The sequence below is a fragment of the Thunnus albacares genome, chromosome 22 (genome assembly GCF_914725855.1).
Source record: "Thunnus albacares chromosome 22, fThuAlb1.1, whole genome shotgun sequence".
Classification (NCBI taxonomy): Eukaryota; Metazoa; Chordata; class Actinopteri; order Scombriformes; family Scombridae; genus Thunnus; species Thunnus albacares.
Genome location: NC_058127.1, coordinates 16942085 through 16960129, shown reverse-complemented (window position 1 = coordinate 16960129; position 18045 = coordinate 16942085). Strand labels below are relative to the sequence as shown.

The 18045-nt window shown below is 40.7% G+C and overlaps 1 protein-coding gene across 1 annotated transcript; it reads left to right on the top strand.

Moving 5' to 3' along the window:
- The first annotated feature begins 220 nt into the window (after positions 1 to 220).
- LOC122973838 (synaptopodin-2) lies at positions 221 to 16510 on the top strand. Its single transcript, XM_044341605.1, has 4 exons — positions 221 to 390; positions 7307 to 7458; positions 8821 to 9587; positions 11391 to 16510. The coding sequence occupies exons 1-4, from the start codon at positions 283 to 285 to the stop codon at positions 15209 to 15211; spliced, it is 4848 nt and encodes a 1615-aa protein (XP_044197540.1). The 5' UTR covers positions 221 to 282; the 3' UTR covers positions 15212 to 16510.
- Positions 16511 to 18045: the final 1535 nt, after the last annotated feature.

Genomic DNA, 18045 nt, shown 5'->3' with positions numbered 1-18045 from the left:
TATTTTTTTTATAGCCGGGCTCAAAACTGTGGGCTGTAATATGTCTGTATGTAGACTGCGTTTGGCAGAGAACACGCGCACTAGTACAAACCACCGGTTGCATGCAACGCCTGCAGGCGGGTCCGTGCGCCGTGACGTTTCCGAGCGGGCTGGACTCAGGGAGAACTCAGATGATGGGGATTATACAGCGGTGTGGTGGAGGTGGTTTTTCTAAAGTGCTGCTGCTCTGCTGACAGCTCGATGATAGCGCTGTGGAGGTTTGGCTGAGGAGCTGTGCACAGCATGGGCACCGGGGATTACATCTGCGTAACGCTGCGTGGTGGTGCGCCTTGGGGATTCACCCTGAGAGAGGGAGAGGGGGACACCTACAGACCTTTTCTGGTTTCCCAGGTATCTATCTATCTATTTATTTGTCTGTCTGTCTGTCTTTCTATCTATCTATCTATCTATCTGATAGGTCTTCAATTTATTATCATGTTCCAATATCAAAGTGAGATTGCAGTGCCAGGCAGGAATATGTCAGAGATAAGATATTGATCAATGATACTACTGATAATCTGAAATTATTTTTTGGTTATTTATGCCTTTTACTACAACAAATATAAGATCTCCAATTTGGACTAACAGTAGCATTCAGCATATGGTGTCATATCTAATGAATCTTTAGTAGCTCAATGATCTGATTTTTCAAAAAAAGTTGAATAAACTTTGGTTGAAGAGAATGTATTTGTAGGAGTGCGCGCTCGCTGCATTTTTGTGTGCGTTGGCCGTGTTTTGGTGCGAGATTCCTCGGAACCCTTATATGGTCAAGGCCAAGAGAGAGTGTGAAGCTGAGGGCAGTGTGATCTGTTATCACCCACAAAGACTTAAGCACGAAACCAAAGCAATATCCAGTCGAGTAACCTGCCCCGAAGAGTGAGAGGTATGTGCGTTATGCAGGTATACCTATGCAAATAAACAAAGAAAAGTAAAGCTAAAACTGAGATATGAACATGTAGATATCACTTTAAAAGAACATTCAAATAAATGACAGGAGGGATGGTAGGCAAATCCAAGGTTCTGCTATATGAACGCTTCAGTCACATAACATTTGTCTAGCCTGATATTGTGCCAATAAACCTCATAAGTAACAGCAGAGTATTTGATCTGCCCTCTGGTGACTAGTGACGAAGCTACTTTCTCAAATATTTCTTTATATTAATTTTGAGGCAGATGGATAATATTCTTCATGTCATTAGGTTGTTATTATTTGCACAGAATTTGCATGTCAACTCTGGTCTGTAACACCTTATCATTAAACAGGCAAGAATGTTCAACATTGTTCATAACTTGAAGTATAGTAGATATTGGGGATTTTTGAGCTCTAACTAGTTATCTGTAATGTCATGATCATACACAATGCCCAGATCTGGCTTAGAAGTCAATTAAACAGATACCTTTGTGTGTGCATGAACTCATATACTGTACACCAGCAGTTTATATGTTAAGTGTATCGGCAGGTTTTGCCTTCTGCACTGAAGTTATGCTTCAATATAGTGTTCTACTACTGCAGTGAATGAGTGTCTGTGAAAGTGTATAGATCCTAACTTTAACTGAAATTAGATTTGGTAAAAATTGGGACTTCAAAGCTTTATCTCAGGTTAGTTCACATAAATATAAGTAAATTTAGTCTTAAGCATGTAAAATGCAAAAAATGACAGTGTCTCAGTGATGCAGAAGTTCACTGCTGTGTTGTAAATGTGTACAGAAAGACGTACAGCCAGGTGTCTTTACTCTAAAAGCAGCTCACACTCTATATATGGTATAGTAACGCATGCTCACAAGTACTCAAGCCGCGCAGATCCCTCATCGACTTGTCGTGCACGTAGTGAAGATGTAAATGTTTTTCTTAAGCTGCATTCCTGCGACATCAAAGCTCCACCATAAGAGCGTTTCAGAAACTCTGGAAGCATCAATAGATCATCTTAATGACAGACCCTTAACTTGTTTCAAACAACTGAGTCCACAATTCTGAAGCTCATATGTGACTTTTATTGTGATTTTTTTTGTGTGACATTATTTCCACATTTGTTGGCATTAGTCTCCTCGAATTGAGTGAGTGACCACACATCCACTGAAGCCTCAAATAAAGCATTGTAAGCATGTAGATGGTTGATGCGAAGAGAGAAAAACCCCTTGTTGTGTTCTGGCATTTGGTGAGTTGCTTCTGTTCTGGTTTTATAAGATTGTACTCTTTGTCTCTGTTGAAATAGTTTCCATTACTTGTATTAAAATATAAGACAACATCAGAAATGTAGGCTACAGGCAACACTTCATATAAACAAATTCCTGTTAATTTTCATTTAAGTCAACAAACCAGAAGGCCTTTTACACTGACGGTAAATTATGGAGCAATGCTTAATTCAAGTCAGATAGCAACAGTAAGTTTTAGTAAGCCCCTTTCCCATTTTACTGTCTAATTTTAGACAAAAACATGGTGTTTACAGATTTCAAGTCTCCAAAGATTTATCATGTTACATAAGAGCCTTGTGAATACACAGCATTAAATGTTTTCCACTCTAAAGTGAAGTAGCCACATACAGTATGATGCATCCTCCCAGTGTGAGCCTCAGCGTTGGACATCTGGGGGTTTTAGTCCACCTCATCTGGAAGGCATAACTCTAAACATACCTTCTCCAAACTCTTCTTGTGGGAAGGACAGAGAGCCAAGTCTGTTAGTTAAAAGTTGAAAAAGCAAACATACCAAGATCATGAGAAATGCTCTTATGCTCCAGGCTCTCCTGTGTCTGATAAAGTGTGTGTTTTTAAAGCTCCCGTTGAATGTGATGGAAACTGGGTTTTGTTTCCTGGGAGAAAGTGATTGTTCAGTGTACTGACAGGCAGTGCGGTGTAAGGGCACGGGGTATCCACTCTTAAAAGGTTCTTTCCATATAAGGGAGGCTGTATTTTTCTTCTTATTTGGAGTCCTGGCCTGAGTACAAAGTTGATGAGGTCACTTTATTTTTAAAGATACAGAAACTGCACGGTTCAAAATTGTACAAGTCGTGACCTACGAATGCACTAACAAACCTTAGAAAACATGAAACATGGGTGGAACATTAAGGATTAGACTGAACAATAGATACTGCAACTGATGTAATGCACATTTTGGATGTCCTCACAATAGTAAAAATATACTTTCTGATATCATCTGTATTAATACTCAACAGATATTCAAAATAAGAAATTGCGTAAATTCTACCACCCTGTACAGGAGACATTTTAGCCTTCTAATTAGAAAGGTATGTCATCATGGTATGTGGAATGTCAACATGCATCAGATCAGTTATGGACCACTGAATGACAAAGCAAATGTAATCTTAATACAGGTAAAGTCTGCAAAGTTTACGGTTTTAAAGTCAGATGGTACACATTCTACTTTCGCTGGGTTATCTTGCCCTTTTTGGAGCAAAGAGGGCTCTTGTTGCTGATGCCTCAGCCTTAATAGTGCACCATAGGAACCTTATTAAGCTGCCAGGCAATTACAAAAATGCCATCGCCTCATTCATTCAGCGCCATTTTCCCGGAGTAAACAAAGTGCTCCACACCTCCTTCCATGATTTGAGTTAGGTCATTGTGTTTTTCAGCAAAACATCTACATCCTAGCTCTGTGAGACAGCAATGACCTCAGATAATGACTGTGCTGGTTTAAAAAAGAACAACAACTTTTCTCCCATCACTCCCTTCTATTTGACATCGCCTGAGCGAATGAAGGCCAGTGCTCCTACAGGTATATAATTTGATGATGCAGTAGTGAGTTGCAATGATGAATGTGGCTGTGAATGGTTTGTGCCAATGCCGCCAAAAGTGAGGCCAAGTTGAACTTAGTGTGATTCACCAAATGATGACAGAAACAAAAGGATTAGTTCCAGTAATAATGTTACAATAGTGAGGTGGGGGGGTTTTGGTCAAAACAGTCATCTAAATTGTATCCTAGTTAGGTAACACGTATCTACATTTGTTGTAGGACGTACATGTCAAAGTTTTTCTTCCTCACCTCAAGGCAGATAATGGTTATATTGACAGTATGTTTTTTATTATTAGTTATTTGACTGACAAATGAAATAAATAATATGGCATATAATATGATTGAACAACACATTAAGTAAATGTTGCAAACATTAACTCTTCATTCAGTTTATTCCTCTGTGGAGTTTGGCGTAGAGTAAACATCTGTGCTTTTCGGTAATTGCTTACACGAAATAACAACATATTTCAACATTATCTTCTTTCCAAAAATAAATTAATGTAACAAAACCAAAATTAAGAAACACTTGGGTAAAGTTTTTTTTTTTTTTTTTTTAATTCAAACTAAGTTAAATAATAAATTAAGGGAACCGGGACCCTTGTAAAAACACCATATGACAATGTAAATCAACATATGCATAATTTCTGACCCTCCAAAGTTATATGGAAAAAGACCAAAAAAAAGAGAAAAGAACAGTTTAGTGAATATAAACATTAAATCTAACTATCCTCCTCACACAATGTGATTGCTACCTGTAAGGCAGCTGGAAAATGTTTTCCTGAAATGTAAAAACATAATTGCTTAAAGCTGTAAGGATCAGGAACTGCCAGGAGCTATGTGGACATATTACGCAGTCCTGTGTTTCCTGCGGTTTTCTGCCGTGTTTAAGCCCATTAAATACATAATTTGAAAATGGGTAACACAGGATAACGCAAGCATATAATGTTGTCTAATTGTGGCCCCACATGATGTCAGTAATAAATTCTGATGGTCAGGATCATGTTTTTTTTGGGAAGCAAAAGCCTGACACTCTGTATGTTCTTCTCTTGTTTGTCTTTCTGTCTGTGTATCTTTATGTTGCGAGGGGAGACAAATGTTTCCCCTCCTTTTTTGGAGCAGGAGTGGTTGCTGTTCCAGACAAACCATCAGCCCTGTAGTGAGGTGTGAGTCCCAATGGACAGGCACAAAGGCTGCCTTATAGGGCCTGTTTGCACACTGTTAAAACCTCAGGGATGAAGTCAAAGATGTTTTATCTGAAAGTTACCAGCTCTATAAAGTAACTCATAAAATATTTTTGTATATAAAGCAAAGTAGCCTCTTTTTATTGCCCATGCTGTTGCTTATTGCAGGCGTATGTGTTTGAGGCTTTGTACTAAATAAGCAGGCAAGGTAGTGCTGCCCATATATTTATTTTTGGAACACTTGCTTTAATTGGATGCAAAAAAAAATACTGTTAATTTCTGCATCTCCCTTTGAAATACAGGTAATGAAAGTCAACAGGCATCAATGGTGTGCCAGACAGATGAGCAACTGTTTCACTGGTATGCTTTGTAATATGGTTTTGGCATAACAAAGCATTGAATCTGTGCTCTATATTTGGTGTTCAAAATAATTTTGTGTGTATTTGAACATAGATTGCAGTATATCCCCATGCATACTTGTTATGCTTCTGCAGGGATTTTCCTCCTCTTCCTTCAGCAGTGAGACGTGTGTATGTGTGTATGTGTGTGTGTGTGTGTAAGGGTGCACTGCCATCTAGTGACAAGATTATTTTACTGCAAGTATCTTGAGTTGCACGTCCATATAATGTATAGATGGTGAGACTAGTGATCAGTATTTGTGTCAAATTCCAAAATGCGAAGCTTATTTAACTTAACGTAAGCTTACATTTAGTTGTAAATTTATAACATTATTAATCCTGATTTCATTACAGTGCTCCATGGTTAGTGCAACAACACCAGTTTTTTTTTTTTAAATATCACTATTCAGATTTTTTCATTAATAAACTAGAAAATAGAGCAAATTCGTCGTTAGAATAAACAGAGAGATAGATAACCACAGTTATTTTAAGTTTTGAAATGCCTGAGCTGTGAGCTGTTCCACAATTTATATGACTGCTGCTTGCCAAGAAGTCTCTCTGGGTAAAAAACAAAAACAAATAAACTTTAATATAAGAAATGATGAAAATAATAAAGAATGATGAAATACTTCAAAATTCTGCCACAGTAGCTGAGGCACATAAGCTTGACCAATTGCAGAGCTGCAGTCACGTCATCAAAGAAACTGCATTGACTCTGCTGTACCACACACGTAACTGTAAATTGGTCAGTAAATACTTTAGCGTAATTAGCCAAGACTTACAATGAAAAAAAAAAAAGATTATGGTGAATTAATTGACTTGTGGAATGTTATCACTTCCAGTATTTTGAGATTGATTTTATGGCATTTTTGTCACAGTTACACAGTGCACATATAAAAACACTCAGTTGAATTGGCACTTTTGGACTGAGTTACCCATCTCAAGAAATCAGCAAATCATTACAGACCTTATAAACCTCCCTAAAACTGTTTATTTGTAGTATCTGCAATATATATATGTATTTACTATCATATCAAGGCAAAGCATATCCTCTAATTGCATGGAACTGAAGTAATCATTTATCCCCCTAGCTATATAAGTGGCCTTTTCTACAAAATTTATGGGGTATTTCTCCTTATTAAATCCTCTAATTAATGAACCATTTTATTGGCCTCAGGAACCAATTACAAGAGAACAAAACCATCAGTCACTGGTTTAACTGTGTAAAGAGGTGCCCTTTGAATGGATCTGCACAGAGCTGGCCTAAAGCAATAATACGCAGCTGCCCAGTTAAAATACAAAGTACAAGGCCTTTGTCTTCCATGTCAGTGACACTGATTGTACATTGCAGTGTGAATTGCGCAAATCGTTGCCCGACTCTACTTGTTGATCGTCTATTTTTAGAGTAAATTTTAAATGTTTGGAATCAATTCAGAGAAAAAATACACTACCTCAACTTCCATGTCCTAATTTAATGTCTCAAAAATATTTATGATCCAGTCTCTGGTTGGATAATGTTTCTCCTGCATTTGATATATGGTTCACATAGTCCAAGACTTTTCACATATTATTCTAATGAGCATGCATAGTGCCCTTTTGCTAATTTTTATAACCTAAGGTGCTGCACGGTTCTCTGACTTTGCTGATTAAATTGGACTGACCTGAGGGAGAATTCTCTGTATTATGGACATGGAAGCAAACATTTATTATGACTCCCTGTAAATAGCAACATGTGTGGAGGTTAGGGGGTAATTTTCACACATGGGGCATTCTGAGTTAGTTTATGTTTTTGAGTCACTGGCTGTTGAGGATACTTAATGTTAATCTGACCCTGTTAGTGAAGTCTTTACCCATGCAGATAATGGACACTCATCCAGTATGTTATATGTCTGTTTTTCTGGTAGTTTCCTGTCCTCTTACTACGATTTTGTCTTCCACAGGTAGAAGTGGGTGGCCGTGCCTTCGTGGCTGGAGTGCAAGAAGGCGATGAGGTCGTGTCACTTAACGGGGAGCCATGTGCTGATCTCACCCTCTTACGAGCCTGTGCGATCATCGACACATCCATCGACTGCCTGCAGTTACTCGTCAAAAGGTAGTGCCATGTACCAGCCAAATGAAAATTAATGATTGTGCAAGAAAATCTGGAATTTGCAAAAAACACAACACAAACGCATCATGTCTGAAAATGCCTGTACACTCCATCTTGTCAGATATAGAAGATGTCATGCCTGTGTGAAATATAATGAAATGTGTAATAATTTATTATTTTAGGCAGTTCAGTAACACTGTAATATCTTTGTATCATGACAACTGAGCCATGCAGTCGGCCCTGGTGTTCACACCAGGCAAAATGATTATAGCACCACTGTATTAGCATTTAGATAGCATGTTGTTTTATGACCAGGGGCCTTTTGCATGTAGTTCACTGAACCACTGTGTGTGTGCACATTCATGTCTGTGTGTGTAAATTGTGTGAGCCATGCTGACCTTCCAACTGGCCTGGCTGAGGTGTTGCAGATTTGTGTGTCTGATTGACATGCAGCTGCTCAACCATTAATCAGTTGGAATTGCCAGTGTGTTTATGAGGATGACATGTCCTCAAATATTGCTGCATATATCTTTATAAGTCCTCATTAAAACTGCAGTTTGGCATACATTTCTCTTTCTTTTTAAGGCAGATTAAAGTTGAATTTGTGTCACTTTCTGATTTAAACAAATTATTCTCTGTGTAGTTGGAGGACTATAATCACAGTACGGGTTATTGATTTGTATTTAGATAGACTTACTAATTGTAGTAAGTCTATCTGGTTCTGTAGATTTGGAGAGCAGATGACCTCACCTTGTAGCTATCAAAATCTATTACTATGATATGTCACTCTTTCCCATTTGGAGAAAAGGACTAGTCACTGAGGTCTAATTGACTTAAATTTAATAATTGCTCTCACATAATGACATTCTGTTATGCTATTCCTTGCTGACCTTGAAGGTGGAAAATAGGCATGAATTATGTTGAAACATGATTACTTTCCACTTCAGTGACTTGACCCTTTCACTTAGCTGCATGATGATTAAATCTACTTGACAACTTTGACAACTTCAGCAGTGGAAGATAAGCTTTGCCTCATAACAATCCAATGGCTCCATTCCTCAGTGATGATGCATTGCTTATTGAAATGGTTTTGCAATTTAATGAGAAAAATGATTTGTTCAGATCTAACCCCCGTCTTTTATATAGAAGTGAAACAAAAACACTGATGTTAAGTCAGATTGTTTGAAGGAAGAATAGAGATTTTGTATTAGTCTTAAAGTCACTTGTAGTGTCAAACTATTATTGCCATTTATATGCCCTTATGTTAGCATTTAAGTGTCTCTTGTTAATTTTAATTATCTAGTTATTGAACAAAGTGAAGTTTCCCCACTCATTTATTCCTATTCTCCCCCTCTCCTTTCAAAGATACTGCTCCAGCCCCCCTGGAGATATTGAGTCAGAAGAGACATACTATGGTGAGAGGGATTCTTCTGCTCAGGCTTTAGAGAGCACCACCCTCCACATCATCTCCCCAAAGCACAGATCCCAAAGCCCTAGGGAACTCTACATATCTGAGTCCCAGGATGAGGCATACTACAACAAGGGACCCCAGCTGCTTTGCACCCAGCTACATGCTCCCTCTTCTGGTGACCAGAGAGGCCCGGCGCCTGCTTTTCAGGGAAATGATAATGAGGTGCCAAGGTGTTTCTCCCCTGGTGACATGGTTGAACTCCAGGTATCCTTCTCTGAGCAAACCTTGGACAACATGGGCTGTACCTCTCTTGGGAGTGCTCATGGGATTGAGGGAGAATTCTCAAAAAGAGAAGAGATAGAGACACTCCATACCACCACCGCATCTCACTATGTGCCGTGCTCTGTCAGAGAGCCACTCAGCCAGCATGGAGTGGTGCTCAGCTCCCCTTCAATGCTCAGGCAGGTGGAGGTCATTTTGCAGCAGCCAGCAGCATCAAGAGCAGGGAGGGGCATCCTGAGTGTGGGTGGCCCCAGGATCAGTGGAAGTGTTGGATCCCAAAGCGAAGGAGAAGAAGTAGGAGGGCACAGTGAGGGAGCTCCTGGGTCTTTCAGCGTCTCATTTGGAATTCCCTCAGAAGAGGAAACACCAGCGGAGGAGCAGAGCTCTGAATCTGAGGGGGATCCAGACAAACCCAACAAACACCGGGCAAAGCACGCCAGTGAGTACCATGTGGGCCATTTCCATTTTTACCATGGTGTATTATCTTGTGTGTGTGGGGGGGGGTAATAAGGATCTATTCTTTACGGCAGAATCTCCAAGCTAATAGGTCAACACTAAACTGCATTTGTCAACAACATGTGTGCATTCCAAAGCTGATGTCCAGTGTGTGTACTCCTCAAAATAGTATGTGTCTCTCACTACAGTTGGAGGAGGGTGCTCATTCCTTCGAAGGGAAGCAGATATATCCGGGTCTAACCCTCTAAATTAAAACAGAATCAAAGTTGTAGTAAGGGGGCACAGTACAGTTAGGATGGTGACAGTCAACAAAAGCTGAATGTAATGTATTAAAAAGAAAAGAGAAAAAAGGACACCATACGATCATCTTCGAAAAACTGCTGCACTTTATAAAAAGCCTTAAATTATCCATTTGCAAAGGCTTGATGATGAATATGGATACTGAGGCGTTTCTGTGAGCTGTGTAGAAGACATAAATATAACACCAGCACACTGATGATGCCTGCAGAAGTGGCCCTTTGACAGACACCAGCATGTGCTCCCCTAACCCGTTACCTGATCCTTTCAAACTGGGTGCTTTAACTGAGCTAAAAAAGTGAGTCCATTGCTCACTCCTGCTGTGTCCTCCACCTTCAGGTTAGTCTTGTAGGAATATAGAAAAGTAAGCCGACTTGTTACTTTATTACAGTCTTGCTTTGTTAAATGTTTGAGAGAGTGTTTGTAATGTGATGTTTGTTATAAGATTGGTTTAAGTATCAGCAATTGTGAGAGATATAAGAAGAGCATAAGGTTTTAACTGAACAGCTTGCAAACTTACAGATAAGGACTGGTAAAGACGCTCTGGTCTTGGTGAATTTACTGCATGCAGGCTATCTTTAATCTCTCTCAGCTCCTATTCATGGCTACTTTATGGGGATGAATATCTGATTTAATGTAGTGCATTGTTTGTGAACAAATGAGGATATTAAACATGGGTCAGAGAATTTCATAATTGCTTTATGTGTTGTTTAATGTTCAACTGAATGAGCTAATTCAGGGTAATGCAATCACGAAAAGTACATAGCTATAGATGGATAAATATTATTTGTGGACTAAGAATATATGGAATGGAATGTTTCTCATATGAATGAATCAGTTAATAAGGTAGTTTATATTTGTTGTGTGTTCGGATCTGTTCAACAGTGCATGCTTGTATAGTATAAATGGTTTATTTATCATACAGGAACATGTCAGTTCTGCTTTTCAGTTAATGTAATTTAACATGCTGAAAAGAAACAGCTTTGTTTCTTGCTCAACTGTTTTGAAACTTCATTTTGTCATCTGTCACCATTGTTATATGTGCAAGCTCTATCTTTAGTCTTCAGATGAGTGCTAAACCAAATATGGGGGTCATACAATAAATTATAATCTTACTTTCCAACTGATATTCAGGATGGGCATATTATAAAAATAGCTTTCCACATTCATGATTTAAAGTAATTTAGTTAACTAAAATTACATGATCAATTCAGATACAGTGAGCAAGTATTGCCTTAAAGTTGTCCTTAAGTCATTGATCAAAAAGCTGAAAAATACAAACAGTTAGAGCTATTTCTAGAATAGATTGTTGTTTTTTTTCCCAGCACATTCTCCAAACAGGTGGAATATTTTGTGCTGATCTTAACTCAACTGTCAGTAATGCCTGTAATTTCAGATGAAGGCTTTCTGTTTCTTTTGATTCCCCTGTGTAGGACCCTTTATTGTAAGTTTTTTGTGAGTAAACTCTCTTTTTTCCTTTTCTATACAGGGCTCAGACGTAGCGAGAGTCTGTCTGAGAAGCAGGTGAAGGAGGCCAAGTCCAAATGTAAACGTATTGCTCTCCTTCTCACTGCTGCTCCGCCCAACCCCAACAACAAGGGGGTGTTGATGTTCAAGAAGCATCGGCAGAGGGCCAAGAAATACACACTTGTCAGCTACGGCACAGGAGAGGACGAACCAGAGTACAGTGACGAAGAGGACGAGGAGAACGAAGACGACACACAAGGAACCCATGCTGTTGAATTTACCCTTGTGGCTCCAAACGACTCTGAATTAGATAAGCATTTCCTCACTAATGCCCATAGTAGCAAAGGTGTGCTAACTATCAACTGGGACAAGGGTCTCCTTGAGATTGAGAGGAACCTGAACAACAAAGCAGAGATGGAATGTTTACCTGAAACCAAAGGAAAGGGTGCCCTAATGTTTGCTCAACGGCGCCAGAAGGTGGATGAGATTTCTGCTGAACATGAAGAGCTTAGACGCCAGGGGATTCCTGTGGAGGGAATTCAGGAAGCTGAAAAGAAGAAAGTTGAGCACTCATACATGCAGTCCACAACAGAGGATCATGCATACATGGATGTGAATATAAACCAACAAAGCCAACACCAACAACAGTACCAGCAATATCAAGAACAGCAGTACTATGAGCAACAACAGCAATACCAACAGCAACAGCAATACCAACAACAGTATCAGCAGCAGCAATATGAACAACAGCATTATCAACAACAGCAAATGTATCAACAACCACATGAATATCATCAAGAGCAACAGCAAATTCAGCCCTATTCTGCAAACATCAATGGTACAGTCCACCATCAAGCCAATGAATTGCAGAGTTCTTTCAGCAATCGTACCGCAAAGCCTTTTTCGGTACAAAATATGGCGGTTACCCCTTATTCTCCCGCAATAAGTGGGACCAATCAAGATTCTATGGGCCAAGGAGAGCAGATAGCTTCCCGCGATGAGCGCATTTCTACCCCTGCAATTAAGACTAGCTTTTTGCTGGATGCAAGGAGAAGAAATGCTGGCAAACCTATGTTCACATTTAAGGAAGCACCAAAAATATCACCTAACCCAGAGTTGCTGAACCTCCTCAACAGGAGTGATAAGAAGTTGGGTTTTGAGTCAGGACCTGAGGAAGACTATCTCAGCCTTGGGGCTGAGGCTTGTAATTTCCTCCAGTCCCAACGTGTTAAACACAAGACTCCTCCACCAGTGGCTCCAAAGCCTGTGATCAATCCCAACTCTCCTCCTTGGTCCCCACAGGGAGAAGTGACCAACCAGGACATGCCTCAGTGTGCTGAAAATAGTGTATCCACACCTGCTGTTGTAGCCCCCACCGCAGAGACTACCCCTGCTCCAGAACTAGAGCCAACCCCTGCACCTGCCACTGAGTCCTCTTCTGCTCCTGCCCTGCAGGAGGCTCCTGCCAGCACCACCACAGAGGAACAGCACACATGGACTCTCCCGGAGCCTGAATCCCAACAACAGCAAGTGACAGCTCAGGAGGAAAATGGTCACATAAATTCGACCCAACAGCCTGAGACTGCCCCAGTGAATTCCTGGGCCTCAGCACAAACACAAGCACAACAACAGCCATCCACCATTTCTTGGCATCCAGCTCAAGTGCAGCCCCAGGAGCCACATCCAAGTCAGTCCCCACCACAGCCACCAAAGGTTACACATCAACCTGCTCAGACCCAAGTGCAGCCTCAGCCCCCAACAAATACTTGGACACCTCAAATTCAGCCATCCTGGAATCAGCCTCAAGAGCAAGCACAAGCCCAGACACATGCTCAACCACCCTGGGCCCAGCCACGTGAGCAATCACAGTCTCAGCCACAGGTTCAGCCACCCTGGACACACTCTCATGAGCACCCACACCTGCAGCAAATGCAACCAACGTGGGGTCAACCTCAACAACCAATGGAGCAGCAACCCCAGGCCTCATGGACACAGCCATCACAAGCAGACACTCAGCATCAACCACCATGGGTGCAACAACCACAGCAAAAATCTCAAGTACAACCTCCTTGGGTTCAACAGGTTCAGCCAGAAACCCAACCACAACCACCATGGGTTCAGCCATCACAGCATCAGGCTCCACAGCAGGGATGGCCACAGGCCCATGCACCAGGTCAGGCTCAACCGCCATGGGTCTCAGCTCAGACTCAGCCTCAGCCTCAGCCTCAGCCTCAGCCTCAGCCTCAGCATCAGCCTCAGCATCAGCCACAGCCTCAGCCTCAGCCTCAGCCTCAGCCTCAGCAGCAACAGCAACCTTCAATTAATGCATGGCCTTCATCACAAACTCAAGTTCAACCTCAGCCTCCTTGGATGCAAGCAGCCCAAGCACAACCTCCACCGCACCCTGCAGCCAATTTGAATCCATGGGCACCAGTACCTGCCCAGGTTCAGTCTCAGCCATCGTGGGCCCAGCATCCTCCAGAACATGGGCAGCAATCCATGAATTCCTGGGGACCAGAGCAAAATCAGGCCCAACATCAACCACCTTGGGCTCAATCCGTTCCTCCCCAGCCCACACCACAGGCAAACTGGCAACAGCCTATTTCAAAGACTCCACCACAGTCACCAATGACTGCATGGCCTCCAGGTCAAACACAACCTCAGACACCTGTGAGTGCCTGGGCACCACAGTCACAGCAAACACCTGGGAATATTGCAACATCAATGGTGAACACTCAACCCTCCCCAAAACCTTGGCATCCACCTCAAAATGCCCCACAAAACCAGAGCCCACCACCTCCACCACAGCGAACCAACTCTTATACAATTGGTCAAAGAGATTCATCACCTATCAACCCCATGGCCACTGTCTTTAACACATCATCCTCTGGTTCAGCTTTTGAGATGCCAGCCGTCAGAGGGAAAGGAGCAGATATGTTTGCCAAGAGGCAGTCTCGTATGGAGAAGTTTGTTGTGGACTCTGAGACTGTGGAAGCAAACAAGGCAAGCCGATCAACATCGCCAGCTGCTTCCTTACCGAATGAGTGGAAATATACTCCCAATGTACGTGCTCCACCTTCACGGGCATATAATCCTATTCATTCTCCTTCTTATCCCCCAGCAGCAGCAAAGCAGCCCCCTCCAGGTAGTCCTTTAACCAAAGGCAAGAAAAAAGGCAAAGATAAACAAACACCTGCCCCCAAACCCCTAAATGTTATAGACGTCATGAAGCATCAACCCTATCAACTCAATTCCTCACTCTTTACCTTTGGCCCGGCAGTAGAGGCTGCCAAGCCCCCTGCACCTAAACCCGACTGTTCACCTCCTAACCCACCTATTGAAAACCAACCAATTCAATATGAGCAAATGGCTACCATCCAGCCAGCTGGACCATTTAATGCCCCATACCCCCAGCAGCCTTATGGGATGCCCATGCAATCTATGGTGCATGATGGCCACTACCAGCAAACCCCAACTAACGTTTATCCTCCCTCCAATCCTTATCAGCAACCTCCTGGTGGTCCATACCAGCAAGCATATAACCAACAGTATCAACAACCTGTCCCATCTACTTATCAACCCCAAGGTCCTCAGTCTCCAAACCCTCCCTACCAGTTACCCCAGGTCCCCTACCAACCAGCCAATAGTCCCCCCTATATGGCAGCTCCCTCAGTACCTTACCAGCAGCAGCCTCCCAGTAGCTTTGTTGCTCCTAGTTTCCCTGTAGCTGCAAGGCCTGAACCTGCATCAGGTGGCAACACTGTAGCTGCTCCAAAACCTAAGTTTACGGCTAAAAAGAGCTCAGCTCAGGTGTGGAAGCCTACGGCAGTTGATAAAGAGTGATTCTGGTAGGATCATGACATGCTTGATTGTCTGTTTGAATCAAAGATTTGATGCTCTCTAGTCTACTGCCAAGTGGAATATTTTGAGCTGCACTATCTTCTTCACCACCTGCTCATTGTTAATGTCATAGGGCAGAGCTTGATGGTTTTCAAAGTGTTGAGAGCTAACGTTAAGGGCATCACAAACACATTAAGCACATAAGAGTAAGAACAGGATGTAAGTATACCTTATCAGACGCAAATGGTCATGTTCATAAAGCATGTACATTTTATCATGTTTCTAAATAAAATGGTGCATATGGATATTTAGAAAATCCTTATAAATTAATATTTTTTGTGTAATAGAATCTGAAGCGGTGGCAAAATAAGAATGTAGGGGAGTATGATGTGCAGTATGATATGACAGAAAGGAATGAGAGAAAAAGATCAAAAGTGGATGATATTGGACAGTGATGATAAGAGGTTGATTTTTGAAATGAAAAGTTGAAAATTGAGAATTGTAAATGCACCTAATCTTATGTGATAAACAGAGAGACTAAAATACAATACAACAATTTTGTATATGATCACAAAATAAAAATGAAAATCAAGTAGTGAGCGAGGGAGAAGGGTGGGTTTAGTGGGGTGTAAAGATACCAAGTAGAAGCAGAGGGCTAAATTTGCAACATCACTGATGTCACAAGTACATAGGATACGCAGCAACTCTGTGGAGTTTCAAGTAATGGCAGGAGGATACAGCAGTACTCCTTACAAAAAGTGACAACTAACACTGGCTTGCTTAACTTCGAATACTGGATTGGTAAACAATTTATTCTTTAGTGCCTTTCTCCAATGTCTCTTCCATAGCACCTACTTAAGTGGGTTAGTTATATTTAAGTGTTTTAACAGCTGTTGCATCATGTTAGGCACTATATTTAAACTGCCTCATGAGAGGGAGCGCTGAGGTCCAGAGATAGTAGGCTTAAATTTCAACTTAAGCCAGTGAAAGCTTCTATCTGTCAGACCATTTTTTTCTGATAACAGAAAAATATATAGTATTGCTCACTCTCCTAGCTTTACTCTTCCATGCATCTTCTGCAGGTTTTGTTTTATATGAATAGATGATGAATGGTACACCAAAAAAAAAAAAAAAAATATTGCAAGGATAACCAGCCCGGTAATGTTCACAAATCTATTTTTGGTACAGGGCTGCTTTCCTTCTTCATGTTCTTTTCTTTTTCCTTTTCCTTTGTGTGTTTCTCTTCATAGTGCACTTTCTGTATGATTCACTGCAGTGCCATTAAAATGTCTTTTATCCTTGTTTGGCTTTCCTTTCTTTTGTCCTTTGAGCATGCTTTTTGGGTTTCTTCTATTTCTGGTCTCTTTACTTTACAGCTTTCTGAATTTCACCATTCCAACTGTGCTATAAATACTACTAAAGCCATTCTGCAGTATTAGTTCAGACAAAAATATTGATTGAATTTCAGTTGTTGTTCAGTGAATTTCAACTGATGTACTATCACATTAAAATAACTCACATACCTATCTTTTTTTTTTTTTTTCAAAAACAGTGATTCAAACATGAATCAATTTCCAACAATAAAGAACAGTTTTCAGTCTATAAAGATCTTGTTAATATCAGCCAGAAACACCTCATTACCCAAATCACCTACTTTTACTGCAATTGAGGGGTGCTTGAAAAGCACATTCTTTCAGAGTGACTACCTGATGATGCATTTAAGAAGGGTATTATTAGACTGGTGACTTCACTGAATACAGGCAGCCTCTTTGGGTAACTCAGGAGGTCAAGTGAGTGGGCCCCTGGTGAAATGTATAGCCATGGTGTGTCATGCAGAGGGCAATTATTTGTTAAGTGGAAGTTTTAATATTAGATTTCTGCTGTTACAGTATATCTGGAGGAATTTGATTCCTACTCAAATGGCTGGAGTGGACCACCACTACCTCATTGGTTCATTACACCTGCATCTTTATCTCAACCATTTTTGTTTTTCAGTGCACACTGAAGACAAAATTACATTTAAATGATTGTGTTATTCATAAAGTAATACATTTAAAAGCATTGTTTATATTTCACATTTGACCAGACATGTACTCTAGGTTCACAGACCACACATTAATTTGTGTAGTCTGAATCGGTTTAATTGCAATATAAAATGTATGCCTATTCTCCCAAACATTTGTACATAATGCTGTATATTGTCTGCTGTATATATGTTTTCATTGATAAAATATATTGTGTATATACAGGGTAGACATATATATATAAATTTATAGGGCAGATGTTCTACATATAGATAGATTAAAAACTAAGTGAAACTCAACCCTCTACTCTCAAATGCACTTTCTTATTGACTGACCAAGGAAACTCTTACCATGGCCTTACAATAGCTACAGCTAATCCACATAAACAAAGCCGTAACACTCCTACATATGTAGACAATTTTGAACATCTGGCTCAAAATGGAAGTCACTGTATTCACACTACCCTTGACACCAACTCCCAAGACCTGCTCATCCCCGTTTGCGAGATATATGTTAAAGTCTGTAGAATGACAGCATTATTATAGACAAAAACATTTTGCTGCAAATATATGGTCATATAAGCAATCTCCTTCAGTAGAATGAAAATATGACCTTAGATTGTCTTCTAATCCCTTAGATTGTCTATTTATCCCTTCTTGTGTCTGCCTAATCCAGGCTAACACTGCTGCAGGCATTTTAGGCCTATCAGATACCTGAGTCAGCAGAGAATTTATTCCCCTTTGACTCATTCAGCTACATTTCTCATTTTTTATGACTGCACTCTCTTCTATTCTGTCCTCTTATGATCCGCTG

Bases quoted from the DNA above. Each gene is read 5' to 3' on its own strand.
- LOC122973838 (XM_044341605.1), top strand. From the start codon at position 283: ATGGGCACCGGGGATTACATCTGCGTAACGCTGCGTGGTGGTGCGCCT. The intron at 391-7,306 runs GTATCTATCTAT...TGTCTTCCACAG, and splicing joins GACCTTTTCTGGTTTCCCAG to GTAGAAGTGGGTGGCCGTGC. The intron at 7,459-8,820 runs GTAGTGCCATGT...CTCCTTTCAAAG, and splicing joins CTGCAGTTACTCGTCAAAAG to ATACTGCTCCAGCCCCCCTG.